Here is a 17,664-nt window from a genome sequence, read left to right as displayed (position 1 = left end):
CCTCCAGCCTGTCCAGGTTTCTCTCCAGCAAATCATCTCAGCACTTTGGTATCACCTGGACATGCTAAGATCCAGCTAAAAAGACTGATTATGAGGTCCCGACTTACCTATATCAAACAATAAAATATTATGGAATACAGCTACTTTCTAAAGAACCTAAAAGATGGAATAATCAAATTAAATCCAAGTTCTCAGTTATTACAAAACTTAGTAATTGCCTGAGGTTTGCTGCCCTCCACAGGCTATTTTTACTATAGTTGCAAAGAGAGTGTTTCACTGTGGACAGCATTGCTAGAGTGCAATAATATTCTAAGATCTACTTTTGTAATTTTGTATTAACAACACAACATAAAATGAAAAAGTACATTACTTAGTTATAATGTGCTGTTGTGAAACATCACTATGAACGGGACATGGACATTAAATTCTGCATTGGAGAACAGGCCAGTGGAAAATAAACTAATTCAGTGTAAGGTTTTGGTATGGAAATATGTGTTTATTTCCTTCTGGATGAATAGTCTGTATGTGGGCTTGATACCAGAGAAGATGTTGTGTTTGACTGTGGAACAATGATTAGTCAAAGCAGACTGTAAGAAGAAAAGACTTAAAAAACATAACAATATAGATAGATATAGATATATAGCTAATATAGCTAATGTAGCTAATATAGCTAATGTAGATATATAGATATAGATATACTCTGACTTTTATTAAGAAAGTAAAGTTGATCTTCAGGAAGGACATGTTTTAATTGCTTCAGGCAAGGCAAATCAGAATACTATTTATACTGTGGCAAGGCACATGAATAAGAAAGAGGTTACCATTTTCTGAATGCAGTGAGAAAGGAGTAGCTCCTGATCTGGCCTCGGTGTTAGGAATTTGTTCCACCTGTTCCACCGGTCAGTTTGTCTCGTGGAAACCATCTAATGGCAGAACAGGAATGTAAACTACCACCAAACCTAAACATAACAGTTTTGTAAACTCTTTTCCTTAAGCAGAATAAAGAAATCCTGGGTCTGTTGTTAAAAGTATCTTCCTGGACAGCGGCCCTGAGCCCTTCTTAGCCCCTCATTCATTACCCAGGGTGTTCCTTTGTATTGAGCCCAGTAGCACAGAAAATACCCGAACTCTTTATTTCCGCAAACCAGTTTGAACGCAAGAACAGTTTGAACATGAGAGGGATGAGGTGGAGGTTTTACACAGCAGCTCCCTGCTGGCAAAATCCCCTCATTTTGCCGATTCAGAGAGTCTGTGCAAGATGTGTTGAGACAAATCCGCACACGCAGCTCGGTACGGAGAGTCCGCGGCTGCCCTCAGTGCGTCCGCAACTAGAACCAGCAAAATGGTGTGAGACCTTCAGCATCTCGCGTGGGAGAACTTCTACCCAAGGCCCTGCAAAGGAAATCACTGAAATCGCGGCTGGAGACAGGTGACGGCAGCGAGCAATTAATTTTTGATCGCTTTAGAAAAAGTTCAGTGCGAGATTCCTGCAGAAGGAAACGTAGCCAGAAAGGAAAGAAAGGGAGGCAAAGTCACGGGAGAAGGAAAAGCGTCGCATTTTAAAACCGCAGGATGCTTGGGAAGGAGGGAGCAGAGGAAGAAGTGACCCTTTAATCCATCTTATTCCTTATGTAAGTTACTTCAAAGTGCCAAACGCGCGTGCGCGCGACGGGGCGGGGCTCGCGGTGGGCCCCGCCCCCTCACTCGCGCACGGAACCTGCGGCGGCGGCGCCGGCAGCCGCCCGGACCGCAATCGGTGCTGGAGCGGGCACCCGGACCGCAATCGGAGCTGGAGCGCGCCCCGCTCGCACGGCAGGGTCGGTGTCCCGGCGGGGGCGGCTCCCGCTGCCGCCGGGAGGGACGGGGCGCGCAGCGCGGCGCGGGGCTGAGCCGGCCGGGCCGCGCCGCCAGCAGGCAGGGACGGGCTTTCGGGTCTTGCCGGCTGCTCTCTCGGCAGGCTTCCCCGCACCGGGGCAGGCGGCGGCAGGGGCGCCTCCCCGGTTTGCCGCAGCGGGTGACGCGGCCCGCCGCAGGCAGGGGAGCGGTGGGCTCGGGCAGGGGCGGAGAGCGTGGGTCCGGCCGCGGCGGTCGGGGCCGGGCCGGGCAGCCTGGAGGAGCGGGGCGGGAGGGCAAGGGCCGCCAGGCGCTGCTGCCATTGGCCGGCGGCCGCGGGCCCGCCGGGCACTGGGCGGGAGCCCCGTCAGTCACGGCGCTCCCGTCTCCCCGGCAACAGGCGGGGGTGGGGCAGCACCGGGCCCCAGGGCTCGCGGAGTCCCCGGAGCCCTCTCGGCCCCGCGGCACGATCCCTGCCCTGCCCTGCCCTGCCCTGGCGGGGCCTGGCTCGACCGTGGCGTCTGCGGGCCCTGCTGCCCGCCTGGGGCGGGGGTGGGGGCCGGGCGGGCGGCCACACTCAGGCCCCCACCTTGGGTCTCTCTGTGTGTCCCGGGGGCTGTGTTTTCATTACCTTCTGACTCTTCCTTCTCTCCCTTCCCCTCTCCTTCCCCAGGCTTCGTGCGTGGGAGTTTCAGGGTTTGGTTTGGGGGTTGTTTGAGGTTTTTTATTTTTTTTAATTTTTTTTTTTTATTCACGAATTCGGTGATATCATCCTGCTGGAGGCTGCGGTGTGACAGAAATGCTAAATAGCCCTCTGGCTCGGAGAGGCTTCCTCAGCTAAACTCCGTAGTTGCCTTGCAATCAGGTGGTAGTCTTTCAGAAATAATTACCTAATTGAACCGGCGGTAGTTCTTCAGGGTAACAGGCTGAAACTTAAAAGCATAAAGTGTATATTAAAAAGAAGTCATAAACCTTTAAGAATAGGCCAGGGTAACCATGAACGAAGATCTAAAAGAGTAAGTCTTTGCTTGAAATGCTAGAAAATGTAAGCTGTTGGCATGCGACCCCTATCTCTTTGCAAAGGAAGAGTAATCTGTCATAACTGGATTTCGATTTCATTTTTTTGCATCTTAGTAGTTAATACCCTTCAACTTTTCAATACTCTGCAATATTCTAGTGCAATGTACCTCATTTTTGGTGCAGTTAATACCCATCAACTTTCACAACTCTAAAACATTTTAGGTGTCAAAGTACTTCGTTTTGATGGCATTTGAGAAATAGGGATAGTAGTTGTCATCCACGGAGTTATGTTAAACAGATGGGACAGCCGAGCACTTCACACTTCTTACTGTTTCTAAGTGAGTCATTTAAGGAGTGTGACTAATCATCCTACCATACAGTTGTCAACAAGAGAGTATATTTTTTTTCATTAACTACCCACAAAATCAAAAAGATTTCCAGATTTTCTGTGCATAACTGGAAAGTAAAGAACCTCCCTTTTGAACAACACTTTAAGTTTAGATTGAGGGGGACTACATGTGATGGACTTCTTATCTTAAGAATATCTGTCACGTTTTTTTTGTGCAGCAATGTGCCTGGGAAGCAGGTTACTTAGAATGGTCATTGTTGGGCAAGCAGCCACATTTTGCCTTAAGGCATTTATCTAAATAGCAACCTCTGAATTAATTTTATCAATCCTCTTTCCCCCCCTACCCGCTGCATCTGTGTCAAGTTTTAAGTCACCTGGGACCCAGGCACTTTAGTATTCAGTGCAGTCTGGATTGGGGATTCTCATGGTAATGATGGGTGTTGCCAAGGTGCTGGCAGGGGGTTGTGTGGGAACTGCATTTGTGGTGAGGAAACCTGGGTAGTAAGAGGAGGAGCTGGATGGGAAATTTGTGTTTAGAAGTGTGATATGAGAAGTGACCTGATTTGAACATAGCCCTTGTGGGAAATCGAAGTCAGCAGTTATCTACAGTTTGTGAGGCTGAACCTAGAGGGCAACACAGATTAAAAAAACAAAATGGGAGTGGAAATGTTTCGAAGGGAAGATTTAATTTCTTCTAAGTTGAATGAGTTAGAGCTGTGAGAAAAGATTGTAAATGCATCAAAGTATAGTACTGGACGCAGGAGGAAGATGATTGATTTGGAAGAAGTGTGTTTAGAAGTGCAGTTACCTGGGGCAGGGGCTGGTGGGGGGAAGTAACCTGAGGTGTGGAAATAATGAAAACCAAGGATACATCAGAATGGATCCCACAAAGAACGGAAGAAAGGTATATTAAATGTATGCCAGCTTCTGCTGTTGACAAATACATTTTCTGATTCTTTTTGTATCTGTTTGCAGCATTGATAAAGATTTGCTCTTTTTTTGATGTACTTCTAATAGTTAGTTGGTGTGGTCTGTTTGTTGTCTCATCACCTGATCTGTGAAGACTAATTATTGATCAAGAGTGTGCTTAGAATGGTATTCCCTGTGTTTTCCTCGTAATCTAATCTTGAAGTGACTTTTTGTGTGTGTGACAAAAAGCAAATAAACAGAAAAGAAAGACATTTACCCAGGGTGTAGTGTGGCTGGGGCTTTTTAGCCTGATGACCTCTTTAGAGAAGTGATCTCTTTTGTCAGGTGTCTGCCTCAGCAGGTGTTACAGGTGCCTTTTGTAAAACAGGAAGCTCAACTGAAAGGACACTTTATAGTCTTTCAAACAGAGAGTGGAAGAACAGGTTTCCTTTAGAAAATAGGAAAGTTGAGGAGTGGTCTGAGCTAATCACCCCGGTTGAGTCCTAACCAGAGGGAGGTGGTAATGACACAGAAATCGATGGAGATGATGCCTCTTTGACACTGGAAGGTTATTCTTGCCTTCTATCAGTGTGGTCCCACTGGTTCAGTATTAGGTAAGTGATGAAGAACTGTGGCAAAATTACAGCTCATCCCTTTACACACATATTCTGGAGATGGATATGCCTTTGCTAGCTAATCCTTGGATTAGAGAATGCAAGGAAAATATGGAAATAATGTAATATGTCAGAAGAGTCATTCCACCAAAAATAAGTCTGTAGGCTGTATACTGTTTGGGGGTATTACCAACGCAAATACTAATGTAGTCTTATGCTGGGGTTATCACAAGTCTACACTGGGTAATTGTGGTCCAATAATCAGAGAACCATGTTTTTAATTATACTTCAGCTTCTAAAATACTCCCTACTGCTGTTGTATTTTACTTGAGAGAAAGGACACAAATTTTTTATTAATTCCTTAAACTTTCTAGAATATCATTATTTAGCTAAAAAAAACCCCGTCATTTTATTTTTATTTTAAAATTGCCATGCCAACCATGCCATTTCAGTGAGGAGGGGGCTTGAAACCGTTTTTCAGCAAGCTAGAAGTATTTATATATTTATATATTTGAATAATGAACTACACTGTTTTTTTGGCAAATAACATGGAGCTTTGTTCACCTTAATCATCTTTAACTATTAATAAACTAATTTATTTGAAAATGCTGGGAACGTTTTACAGCAAATTAGGTAAGTTCTTCCTGAAATTCCTGAGCAGCCTAATCTGGTTTTGTCCAGGACAGCTTGGCGTTACCATTATGGATCGCTCCCGACACCGTGCAGGAAATGGCAATGAGCAGGCGCCTTCAGGAGAGCGCAGCCACCGCGAAGGGGAGAGACAGCGGCAGCTGGAGCGCCTCAGCAGGGAAGAGGCCTATTACCAGTTCATTAATGAGCTCAACGAGGAGGACTACAGGTTAATGAGGGACCGGAACCTGCTTGGCACTCCTGGTAAGATGTGCGTACCTTCACTAGAAGAGGTGTAATGAATTAACACTCCTGCTGTTGGGCACCACCCGTGGTACTGTGCCTCAAGCAGCCTGACTTCTGGGGCTTGATATGGAGGAAAAACCTCCATATGGAACAAAAGTGTACTTTACCTGCATACAAAGATGCTGCATTTGAATGTCCAAACCCCGATAACTAACATTTGGTACATTCAAGTACATCTGTTGATATGTGGCAATTTTGGGGGCCTCTGAATTGTTACTGAAAGCTGGCGTACTCTCGGCATATTCAGCATTTTTTTCTTCCACTCGACTACCTACTTCCTCTGATATCTGCATTATAATCTCACATTAGTGCTGTTTTCATTATGGTTTCATGAGTTTTATCTGTCTTGAAGATTTTCATTCAAGATAGAAAATGGTATTTCTGCATGGCTGTGTAGAGGCAGTAATAGTGTCTTATCTAACAATGTTATCAAAATGTAAATTAATTCAGGAGAAATAACAGCAGAAGAGTTGCAGCAACGTTTGGAGGGGGCTAAGGAGCGTCTGACAACACAGTCTGATCTGCATCACAGAGAAGGTGAAGGTAGAACTGTTGGAGGTAAACATTTTTTAGAGACATAGTATGTGGTGCATAAATGCAGTTCTGTAAAGATATTTAAGAGAGATGAATTTCTCTTGCTTTTTTTGGTATGTGCCTCTGGGGATTTTTTAAAAGTAAGAGAGATTTCCTTAGGACACCAAAATAAACTTGAAATACTTGATGAAAATTCGTTTATGTTAATCACAAATTACTTGCTCCTTTTTCCCAAATTTTCCTTTGTTGGTAAATGTAATAGCACAAGAAATACTATTTTTTTGAGTTCATAGAGGTTTTTATCATGTATTAGAGCAGTTGGAAAACAAGTTAATTGGAAAACAGGTAATCTCTCCACTTTTTGCCACTTTTGTTGTATTTGTTTTAGTAAAGCGAGGCTTGTGTTTTATGACCTGTCTTCAATTGCCCAGAAATATTGTCTTACTCATTTGGCCAGTTCTAGTCAGATCTGGGAGAAGAATTGGCAGCTCAGAAATGAAGATACCAAAATTCTTGGGGGTTTCCTGGACATAGAGTGATGATGGAGTAGGGAGAACTCAATCTGATCGCTTCAAGGCAAAATCTTCACTGTGATCATGACAATTGGCCTGCTTTATACGCATAGTTAGCCCTAAGCACAACACTTTTATCATGCTCATGTCCCTGAGCATGTAGTTGCAGAAAGTTTGAAAATGGAGCTGTGGGTATTGTAATTAGGAAAAGAGAATATTTGTACAAAAGGAGAAAATCTGTTCAAACCATGCATCCCACCCTGACACATTGCTGTTTAAGCTGCTCTAGGTGACTCTGCTTTGGCAGGGGAATTGAACTAGATTATCTCCAGAGGTCCCTTCCAGCCTTAATGATTCTGTGATCCTTTATTCTACTGCTTATAGGAAACAAATTTTTTAAATGTTTTCCAAAAGAAGACAAGAGTTGTTACTCTTTTTCCTGCTGTATGAAAATGAGTTGTTAAAATATTCCCAAACTGGTAACTTCAGCAAGGGGCAGGTATTGGACAAATACAACTATCTTTGGACCACCTGAATCTGAACACTGGCTCAGAAGAGGCCATCTGGGCATACTAATTTCTCTGAGTCTGCTGGTGAGACAAAAATTCTAGATTGAGTTGGTAAGTTTTGCTGACGTTCTTACATAGAGCACGTTTTTGTACATTAGCATAGCAAGGTAGGTGCCCTGCTACTGTGTTATGTCTGAAGTCAGAGCCGCAAGTGAAGAGGGTTTGGAGTGCAGTGTAGTACACAGAGCATGCATTTGTATGAATGTCTGCAATTCTTTGTTTCTCTCAGATTCTGAAGTTCTCGGGGAAAACTCCAACGGCGACTCTTTGCTTGAGTGGCTTAACACATTTCGTCGCACAGGGAACGCCACTCGCAGTGGGCAGAGTGGGAACCAAACCTGGAGAGCTGTGAGTCGGACAAATCCGAACAGTGGAGAGTTTCGCTTCAGTCTCGAAATCAATATCAATCACGATCATAACAGTTTGGGGACTTCTGGTGAGGAGTATGTTGATATAGATGCTACCAGACTGTACGTAGAAAGAAGACATCAGCTAGTTGCCAGCTCAGCAGCCCCACGGACGAGGAGCATGGCTGCAAGAGAGGCAAACAACGAAGCTGCAAGGACCAGGCTTTTAAGACGTGCCATGGCATTAAGGTCAGACATAGTCTCTCACGCGGTCTCGGGGAGGCTGAGGAGTAGAACAAGGGAGCTGGCGGGCCAGACAAATAATACTGCGCGAAATAATTCTCTGGCTGCTGGTGAACCAAGAGAAATGCCAGAAAGAGGTACTTCTGCAAGAGCCAGAAGGGGTAGAGCTAGAACTAATGTCCGGATGGATACAAACCAAAGACTAGAAATTTTGCGGCTGAGGTCTACCTTAAGCAGTCGAAGCCGCTCCCCTCTGCAAAGGCAAGGTGATGCTGCTCGCTCTGAGGAACGTGATCAGAGGCAGGATAGAAATGCACAGCAGGTCAACAGAAGTAGGAGACAAACAGCTCAGGCTTCTCCAGAGCCTACTGAAGAGCAAGCAAGAAATAACACTCAGGCTCCCCAGCTTTCCAGTGTAGCCCCATCCTTAGGAATAACTTTGGAAGAGGAAGAATCTAGTAGGCCAGTAGCTGCTGTCAGAAGACACCCAACCATTACACTAGATCTTCAGGTGAGAAGAATTCGTCCTGGAGAAAACAGGGACCGGGACAGCATTGCCAGTAGAACTCGTTCTAGAGTAGGAATGTCAGAAAACACCGTTACCTTTGAAAGTGACAGTGGGGGATTTCGGCGCACGATATCCCGATCAGAGCGCGCGGGTATTCGGACCTACATTAGCACTATACGGATACCTCTTCGTCGGATTTCAGAAACTGGGCTTGGGGAGCCTTCATCAGTGGCTCTTCGATCGATCCTTAGACAGATCATGACAGGCTTTGGAGAGCTGAGTTCTTTAATGGAAACTGAATCTAATTCTGAAGTGCAAAGAGGCGGTCATCGCTTGGCAGATGCACAGAATAACTCAAGTTCAGCAAACAGCAGTGATCCAAGTGGGGTTTTGTCTAGAAATGGACGTGCAGTAGATGGCAGCAGTGAAAGAAATGGACGGAGGGGTGGTAATCAACGCTCTGGGCGCAATCATGAGAACCAAGATAGCAGGCAGTCTCAAGATGCAAACAGCCTAGTGGAAAGCGGAACACTGCCCATCCTTCGACTTGCCCACTTCTTCCTGCTGAATGAAGACGATGATGACGATGATCGTTTAAGAGGTTTAACCAAAGAGCAGATTGACAATCTTTCTACACGGAACTATGGGGATGTTCACACTGAAAATGAATGGAGTAAAACGTGCAGTGTTTGCATTAACGAATACGCAACAGGGAATAAACTAAGGCAGTTACCTTGTACGCATGAGTTTCATATTCATTGTATTGATCGCTGGCTTTCTGAAAACTCCACTTGCCCAATTTGTCGGCAGCCAGTTCTGGGGTCTAATGCCACAGGTAATGGCTAGAATTGTTCGTACTGCTCAGCACTCAAGGATTTGCTCCTGCTCTGTTATAAGCCAGATGAAATTCATTGACTTAGTTATGGGTCCGTTTGTGGGGGGAGTTTTGTTAAATTTCTTTTAAAATTATAGAAACTTGTCTAAATCTAACAATGTAAATACTATTTTTTCCAAGTGCAAGTCTAGGAGCACACATGGAACCAAATGATATTGGTAAAGTTTATATTTTTTTAGGTAATTTGTTATGCTAAGCACTTTTGTAAATACAGAAATGCAATAGTAATCAGTCCTGCTTAATGTATGTTTTTTAACATTGCAATGGACTCGCTTTATTTAGATTACAAATATTTCACACAGACCCACCACTGTGTTGAAAAATTAGTGGCTAAGTAGCCATTTGTTAGCTTTTTGTTCTAAGAACAATTTCTTTTACAGAGTCTCTTGCTGGACATGTTTGCTAAAGATATTTAAGTTACTTGAAGTGCTCATTTTAATAGACTTTTTTTTAAACATCGAAATATCCTTTCCAAAAACTTGCCAATTTGGTTCTATTTAAAAAATTATATGGCAATTTTTGCATGTGGTTTACACAGTTCTTAACGTTGATGAGTTCTTATTCAGAAGTTGATGACTTAGTGGCATTATGAAATGTACATAATTAAATGCTGTCTTTGACAATCTTTGTCTTTTCAGTGCAGACAGCAATCAAATCTGGTAATTCCAAGAGGGTGTGTCTTACTTGCTCAAAGAATAAATGAGCACTAAGGAAGCCTTTTTACTCTTCCAAATTACTGAATCAATATTCCTGGGATTTTAACTGCCTTAGTTTAAAGAGGGGAAACATTTCCTTGACCAATATATTGTCTATAATATGCATGTTTTGGGCATCCTACTCAGAAGAACAAAACAAAGACTTGAAGTGCTTTTGTACAGAAGTTTAAGGTACGCATGTAGTGTTAGTCCTCTTGAAACACTCCTGAGGACCAAGTGGCAAAAGACACTAAAAAGGACAAAATAAGGTTCCCTGAAAATCCCCAGTATCTGTATAATTAGACATTAAACTTTATACCAATGACTTACACTGAAATAAAGTTGCAAGTTAACTGATTGAGGCTGTGTGTGAATTACTGTTGAGCCATATCCTGTAGATTAATAAGAAAACTTAGTAGTCTTAATGTTCAGTCTCAGTTTTCACTTTATTTTCCCCCACTTCTTCCCAGCTCTGTTCCTGGCTTGTCAATTGTTATGGTACGTAGAAGCCCAGCACAAAGTGCTCCAGGGGTTTTTGGGAGAAGCTGGATGTTACAAAGCTTCTGAGCAACCTGCATCTCAATCCCTAGAGAAATGCAGAATTGTGCAGTAATCTGCTGTGTGTATATTCTGAGCAGTAGAAAGAGTACTTGAAGTGAACAAATCCTACTGACGTTCTCTGTGTGCAGATAGTGGCCTTGACAAATGTGCCTCTGTGCCAGGTGCGTCACTTAGAACATCTGCTCACAGCATCCTTCAAGGGTAGCTATAAAATCCCATGGGAGCTATTGGATGTCTGCTTCAGTTCTGCAAGTGGAAAACTTGTGTCATAAATTCCACAGAAGGGCCTCTTTTCATTCCTAAAAGTAGTTCTAAGAAACCCTGTTAGGAAATTTAGAGGATTTAAAGATACGATTACAATCTCTTGTGATATAATTTGTGCTGTTAATTACTGCAAACGTTTTTGACCCCTCCCTTGAGTGCTTCCGTAGCTGCAATAAAGAATGAGAAGATCTAAATGGGATTATCAGAGTTATCTTACCTTTTGACATTTTTTTCTTCTGTTAGCTCCTGAGGCTGACAGTATATAAATATATACACGTCTGCTGCTGCTTCGTTGTTTCTTTATGACTTCCTTTTATATTTGAAATCTGCCTGATTGAAAAGACACATACATGGAAACCTGCCTTTGGCTCACTGTTGCCTTGCTGGTCAGGCCCTTCAAGGTCAATTTTAACTCTGATCCTTACAACTGTTACACTAATGCGCTAGACATGAAGGGAGATTCCCTGTGCCTTCCTTCTTTCAAGTAGGAATTTTGTTCTGTGTTGTGCTGTGTTGGTTACATGGTTTCAAGATGAGATAATCTGTGACAGGGTAAGTTTAACTGAGCTGCAAAGCAGAATATCCCAAAGTACAGGGAGCGCTGTCTTAGAAATTGTAAGCTGTGGGAAAAGAAACATTAAGCCTCCACTACTGTATTCCTGCCATGTCACATGAGAGTTGTCAAGTATTCTCCCTCTATTGGAAAAACATGTAATTTGTGACTCAGCTTTCCCAAGATACTGTGTTAATGGGACCAATTAAATCTTAGTGGTTCAGTTAGGTATTGGCTTTTGTTACCTCCATTTCTGTGATAAAACTTCAGTTCTCTGCCACTCCCACCCTCCAGACACTTTTCTTTACCTCGTCCTTTGGTGACGTTAAGAAATGTAATTTATTTATAGGGAAATAGAAAAATGTGGGCAGAATTTTTACAAATAAGTTTATTTAAAATAAAATATTAGATGGAGTTCAACTTGTAGCACTAATCCAGCGCCTGTAGAAAGCCTTAATGTGGAAAATGACCTAGAGAGCTGCCTTAAACTTGATGCCTGCAGATATAGAGAAATATCAGGCTGAATTAATAGTTTTTCTATTTCTTATATATGTGATGCTATCAGTGACTTTCTAGCTGATATTATGGCCCTGTATGTCTCTCTAATAGTCTCTTCTTTAATAATATATCACATATAAGTGGATTCCTGTGTTGCCAGGTAACATACAACAATTAGCAATGTGCAAATTTGGAAATATAAAAGGAAACAGTAAATGATAGCAGGTTATGTCCTGCCACTTCATGCTTTTGCCTTGATGGAAAATAACTATTCTGTTTTTAAAAGCAGATATAACTTTCCCATGCCCAAGGTCCTGCTGAAGTAACTCTGTGCAGTTATCTGATAACTATCAAGTGACTGATCAGAGCCTGCCCAGCCTGACCACCAGCCCAGCTAGGAATGATGTGGGACGGGGCAGGACATCCTGCAGCCGTGAGAGGATATGGTGGGCTAAGTTGGTAATCAGAGTGTGCAAGGTGATGTGGGCAGGAGAAACCCCTTAACCGAAGAGAGTTGCAATGGACTCACTCCGGGTCTGTTCACACAAATAAAGCAGGCCCATGGCCACTATGGTGGGGCAGATACTTTTTCTGGTCTAAGAAATCAGCACCTGAGAAAGTGCCGGTCTTCAGGAAGCGTGGGGAAGAAGCAGGAGGAATCAGGTCTGTTTGCAGTTCAAAGGCTGTGATCTCCTCAGGATCACAGAGACCTGGTGGGATAGCTGGAGTGCTGCAATGGATGGATACAGGCTCTTTAGGAAGGACAGCGTTGGGGAGGAGCTGCCCTTTGAGGCAAGAGCAGCAGGAATGCATGGACTGTCTCAAGATGGATGGGGAGCCAGCTGACAGCCAGGTCATGAGTAGCAGGCAGACCAGCATGGTCACTGTTGTAGCTGTCTGCTACAGACTACCTGTTCAGAAAAAGAGGTGGAATCATCAGACAGTCCAGAAGATCTGTGGATTATTTTTTCACAAAAAATAGTACATATTCTTGCCAGTTTCCTTTCTTTCAATATCCACCCCTGAAAAGAGACACTGATATTAATTTGATTGTGGGTTGTAGGATTTATCAGTTCCTGAAGAGGCTTTGAGACCTGACTCTCCTTTTGAATGCACCATACATCAGTGCAGTCTGCAGGATTTCAAGGGAGGAGATGGGGCAAATGTAAGAAAGCTGAGGATTATTGTTATCCAGTCATATACCATTGTTATAACTGGAGCTGTGCATGCCCAGCTGTGGTCAGAGCAGCATTCAGAACAAAAGACACGGCCATGCTGCCAGTGCAGCACTCAGAGATGAGTCTTTAAAAATAAAAATATAATTAGCTCTCCTGAGATCCTGCACAGCTAATCTGATTTCAGCCTGCATGCAGAAAGCATCAACAAGGGGTGAGCACTGCCCAGCACTCTGCAGACTTCCCTCAGCCTGTTCATGTTTACAGTGGGAATGGGGTTAGCCCACCTTTTGGACACACAAGGTACCTCGCAGCAAAATTTCTTCCATTTCTTTTTTTCCCCCCCTGGGCTTACACTTGACTTTGACTAGTCTGAAAGAGACCTTGCTGGAGCAGGTTAACCAGATACTCAGTGCATGTTGCTCCTTGGCATTCATACTTTTTCCAGAAGGTGTTTATCCCAGCACTAAATTTATCTTTAGTGTAATGTAAATTGCCTGAAGTGCAAAAATGAAACATATACACACTAAAACAAAACAAATACAGCTTTTAATTTTCTTTTACAGGTTGAACAGCTAAAATGGGGTATGTGGGATCACTTTGTCCCATTATTTTAAGCAGTCCTTTTGGAGGCTGAACTTCAGGTATTTATAACCCACAAATGGGGTTCTTGTCCTGAGTAAAGTAGGACCGATAAATTATATTGCTTGTGTTTCCAAGAAAAGAACTTGAATTGTGTGTTGAACCTTTCCATCTCATCAGTAATATTAAGACTTCAACTTGGTCAGCTCCTCTGTGATGTATTTCCTTGCACAGCACTGTTTCTGCAGTGCTGAACATCTGACATACCTTACACAGCCTGTGAGCTATTTTTGCAGTTCACACACATTTGAGCTACATTAATAATGGCTCACTCTTTACCTTCAGGCATGCGTGCCCAGGAAAGTATATCATGTTGCTATTTTAATACAGAGGTCTTGCCCTTTTCTGAGTGAGTAATGCATGAATACAGCACTTTGGCAGCTGGTACAATTTCTTTTACTATGTTCTGAAACATATTCTGCATACAGTTTATTCCCTTTGTTCAATGTTATCAGCATATATACACTGAAAAGAGGGGGAATCGCCAGTATTATAATCACTGTAGTTAACCTGCATGATGTGTCACAGTTAACTTGAATATACATAGTGAGGGTAAAGAATAATATTATTCCAGCAAAATAATAATTAAATAATTAAAGTCTCTAAAATTTAGCCCTCTCCCATTTTGATTTTAAGGTATCTCCAAGTCTAGACTCCTTTTTTTTTCTTTTTTCTTTTTTCTTTTTTCTTTTTTCTTTTTTCTTTTTTCTTTTTTCTTTTTTCTTTTTTCTTTTTTCTTTTTTCTTTTTTCTTTTTTCTTTTTTCTTTTTTCTTTTTTCTTTTTTCTTTTTTCTTTTTTCTTTTTTCTTTTTGTTACATGAATCTCAAACTATGATTCTGGCCTCCCAGCTGATTTCAGTCACTCATTGTCTCCCTGCATCTACTGTGCTCTGACATGAATCAAGTTATAGCTCCTTTCCCTGTGACCTAGGCAGTGAGATGTGAATAATGCAATTTGAGGCATCCAAAACCCTAGGAAGTAGCGTGACGAGATTCCTTCTCTCTGTGATGGTAGAATTGGGGCAGGCAGAACAGCTTGAATAACCCGAACTATTTTGGACAGAAGCACCCTGCGAGCAGGAGCCTGTGCAGAGCCCCAGTGCACAGCGCCCCACAGCAGCCCGTGGCACATCGCCGTGCGCTGCCCGGACCGGCTGAATTGGGGTGAAACCCACGGCCTCCAAGAGGAAGTGTCTCACAGCAGGAGAGGGCGCCAGACACCAAGGACCGAGTGGTGGCCTGGCGATGTGTCTGGAGCACAGACCTGCCTCTGGAGGGGAAGGTGACAGGCCACAGGGCACCGTGTGACAACCCTCCCTTAAGGGGAAGTGAGCACTTCAGCTTCGAAAATACTCATTGGTCAAAAGGAGCGACAAAAGTCCGAGGGTCCGCAAACGATCAGATAGTTTTATTACCGAATTACACACTTGATGTGGAAACTGGTATGTTAGTCCCAGACCTGCTATACAGGCACATGGCACTGGGTTTTGGGTAAAGGGGTACAGTGAAGGGAAAAGAAAAATTAGGCATATGGCAGTGGGGTTTGGATAAAGAGGTAGGCTGGGAGGGAAAAAGGAAATTAAATAAGTTAATTAAAAAGGGAAAGGTTCATTTTTAAGATGAAAAGAGAAAAAGAAAGGGAAAGAAAGAGGAAAATAGAGATGAAAGAGCATAATCAGCCCTTGTTCTTGAGTTGATCCAGCTGATAAGATGCCTATTCTTATTTCAGCATCAATCCAGCTGATAAGCAGTTGAGCCAATCCATCTGATGAGATGTCCGGGCTCTGGGGCATCACCTGGTCTTGGCAGTACCTTTTTATTGACAAGTTTCTCCACCCCCAAAGACACGTTTCTCATTTTCCATGTTAACTAATTATCATGCAGTCTGTTCTTTTAGGCCTTTGGGTCAGAGGGCTTCAGGAGTCTTTGGTGGTTGATTTGAAATAACGCCGAGGAAAGCCAGCTGCCAATCCCACCTTACAGACTATGTCTACTTCCTGCCCATCATTCCTGTGCTCTGCTGTACTGTGCTGTGGTTCTTTCTCATGGAAAAGTGCTGCCCTGTCTCCATCTACGCCCCCCTTCTCCAGCCAAAACTTGTTCTTTTTCACAACATGCTAGTACCAATAGTCCTTGGTTATTACCAACAATTCTCATCTGTTATTACAAACAGTCCTTGGCTGGCCCCACAGCCATCTGGTCACTGGTATTTGAGACATACACATCAGCCCCTTATCTTCAGGAACTGAGAGCTCAAAAGGATCTCCCTTTAGACCACTGTCCACAGGGTTACAAGAGAATGGGGTTTAGTCACAATTATTTTTCATACTGGCCACAATTTGAGTTCGGTAACTTCCTTTGAAGTTTCATCAACAGAGATATTATTCCCCTTGGGATGTTATTCAGACAAGAAAAATAAGTTTCCAAGGCTGCTTGTTAAAAAACAAATGCTCATTAGACAGCAGTTTCCTGGGAACTGGCAGTGTTTCTGATAAGCTGGAGAGGGCCTTCGTCCAGGCACAGCTTGTCAAGGCTGAGACCTGATGGACATTTCTCATATGATAGAGCAGCCTGAGCAGGGATGGGGGAACGACTGAACTCAGCTTCTCTGGGGCTCTACACACCGTGGGCCCGGGAGCGAGGGGAGGCACTCTGCCGAGCTTCCCCTAAGAGGGAGGAGGAAACCCAAGGCTGGGGAAATCCGGTTTCCCTCCGCGCTCCGCGGGGCCGGCGCTGCCCTGGGAGGGAGGGCAGGGCAGAAGCTCCTCGGACATTGCAGCCGCGCTCTTTGTTTCTCCGGGTGCGGAGATACTAACGCGACCTCAGACCAATGCTAGGTTCGAAACAAAAGGAATTAGCTCGGTTTGAAAGAACGCCCAGGAGAGGCGGCTGCCAAGGGCACCGCCGGGCGGGGAGGCGCGGCCCGGCCCCGGGAGCTCTCCGAGGTGCTGGAGCGGCTCGCACCATCCCGCCCGGGAACGCGGCGCTCCCCAGGGCAGGGACAGCGCCAGCCTGCGCTCAGGACATCCCGTAGGAGCACTGCTTATCCAGGTGCCCCGACGGAAGCCACGATGGCTCCCTCTCCCTCCTGTGCCCTGGGAATGGGGATGATGACACTCCCCTCTGTAAGCTCCCTGGATTCGCGTGTCCCAGACGCAGATTTCCAGCCTGCAGGAGGGGCTCCCAGCAGAGCAAGAAACCTCAGCAGGGCACGAGCTGGACAGAGTGCAGCAGGGCAGAGACAGCGTCCCTGGTATCCTAGTCGGCCAAAACACTGCAAACGAGCAGAGAGAGCTGCGAGTGCTGGTCTCTAGGGTATGCAATATCATAGAACCACAGAACTATAGAATGCCTTGGGTTGGAAAGAGCCTTAAATCCAACTCCCTTGCCGTGGCCAGGGACACCTTCCACTAGACCAGGTTGCTCAGAGCCCCATCCAACCTGGCCCTGAACACCTCCAGGAATGAGGCATCCACAGCTTCTCTGGGCAACCTGTTCCAGCACCTCACCACCTTCACAGCAAAGAACTTCTTCTTAATACATAATCAAAACTCTGATAGTTCTAAGCTATTCTCCTGTCTCTACCTGCTGTTGTAAAAAGTCCCTCTCCATCTCTGGAGACTGTGTGTTGTATACAACATTATTTTTTTCTGGTATCAAAGTATTTAAAGCTAAGTCCAATGCACAGATAAACGATATACTGAACTCCATTATTTCCAGTCATGTGGTGCCTTGGCCTCAGCAGTTGGTTCAAAACATATTTCAGAATATTTGCACACATGCTCCAGAGTATGCTTTACCTTAACAAGCGTGTCCGTTCTCTCAAGCTTCTTTTCAGTCTTTCTGAGAACATGTCCTTAGGACTAACTTTTATTTTTGTGCATTTGTTTACAACTGTACAAAGTGAGTGCCACCAAATCAGTATGGCAGTATTTTATGCCTGCATTGGATTCCCTTTGCACCAATCTCATTGATTACAAAGCCAGAGAATATGGGACTCACATTAG

General features: G+C 44.1%; 1 protein-coding gene across 6 annotated transcripts; it reads left to right on the top strand.

Annotated features, from left to right (window-relative positions):
* Window positions 1-1,660: 1,660 nt before the first annotated feature.
* RNF6 (ring finger protein 6) lies at window positions 1,661-10,321 on the top strand. 6 transcript variants are annotated; one of them, XM_063394703.1, is made up of 4 exons: window positions 1,661-1,817; window positions 5,407-5,619; window positions 6,112-6,219; window positions 7,506-10,321. In XM_063394703.1, exons 2-4 carry the CDS (start codon window positions 5,427-5,429, stop codon window positions 9,218-9,220), a joined length of 2,016 nt encoding a protein of 671 aa, XP_063250773.1. In that variant the 5' UTR covers window positions 1,661-1,817; window positions 5,407-5,426; the 3' UTR covers window positions 9,221-10,321. The 6 variants fall into 6 exon arrangements, with proteins under 6 accessions (XP_063250773.1, XP_063250777.1, XP_063250772.1 ...); XM_063394707.1 differs by having other exon boundaries at window positions 1,669-1,817; window positions 5,412-5,619; XM_063394702.1 differs by lacking the exon at window positions 1,661-1,817 and adding an exon at window positions 2,456-4,106 and having other exon boundaries at window positions 5,412-5,619; window positions 6,112-6,198.
* The last annotated feature ends 7,343 nt before the right edge of the window (window positions 10,322-17,664 follow it).

The sequence above is a fragment of the Prinia subflava genome, chromosome 3 (assembly GCF_021018805.1).
Source record: "Prinia subflava isolate CZ2003 ecotype Zambia chromosome 3, Cam_Psub_1.2, whole genome shotgun sequence".
Taxonomy (NCBI): Eukaryota; Metazoa; Chordata; class Aves; order Passeriformes; family Cisticolidae; genus Prinia; species Prinia subflava.
The sequence above is the reverse complement of the archived record's forward strand: the minus strand, read 5'-3'. Positions and strand labels throughout refer to the sequence as shown.

Excerpts from the sequence above, each read along its gene's own strand:
- RNF6 (XM_063394701.1), top strand. The coding sequence starts at position 4,080 with ATGGATCCCACAAAGAACGGAAGAAAG. Across the intron at positions 4,107-5,411 it reads CCACAAAGAACGGAAGAAAG|CTTGGCGTTACCATTATGGA; the intron begins GTATATTAAATG and ends TGTCCAGGACAG. Across the intron at positions 5,620-6,111 it reads GAACCTGCTTGGCACTCCTG|GAGAAATAACAGCAGAAGAG; the intron begins GTAAGATGTGCG and ends AAATTAATTCAG.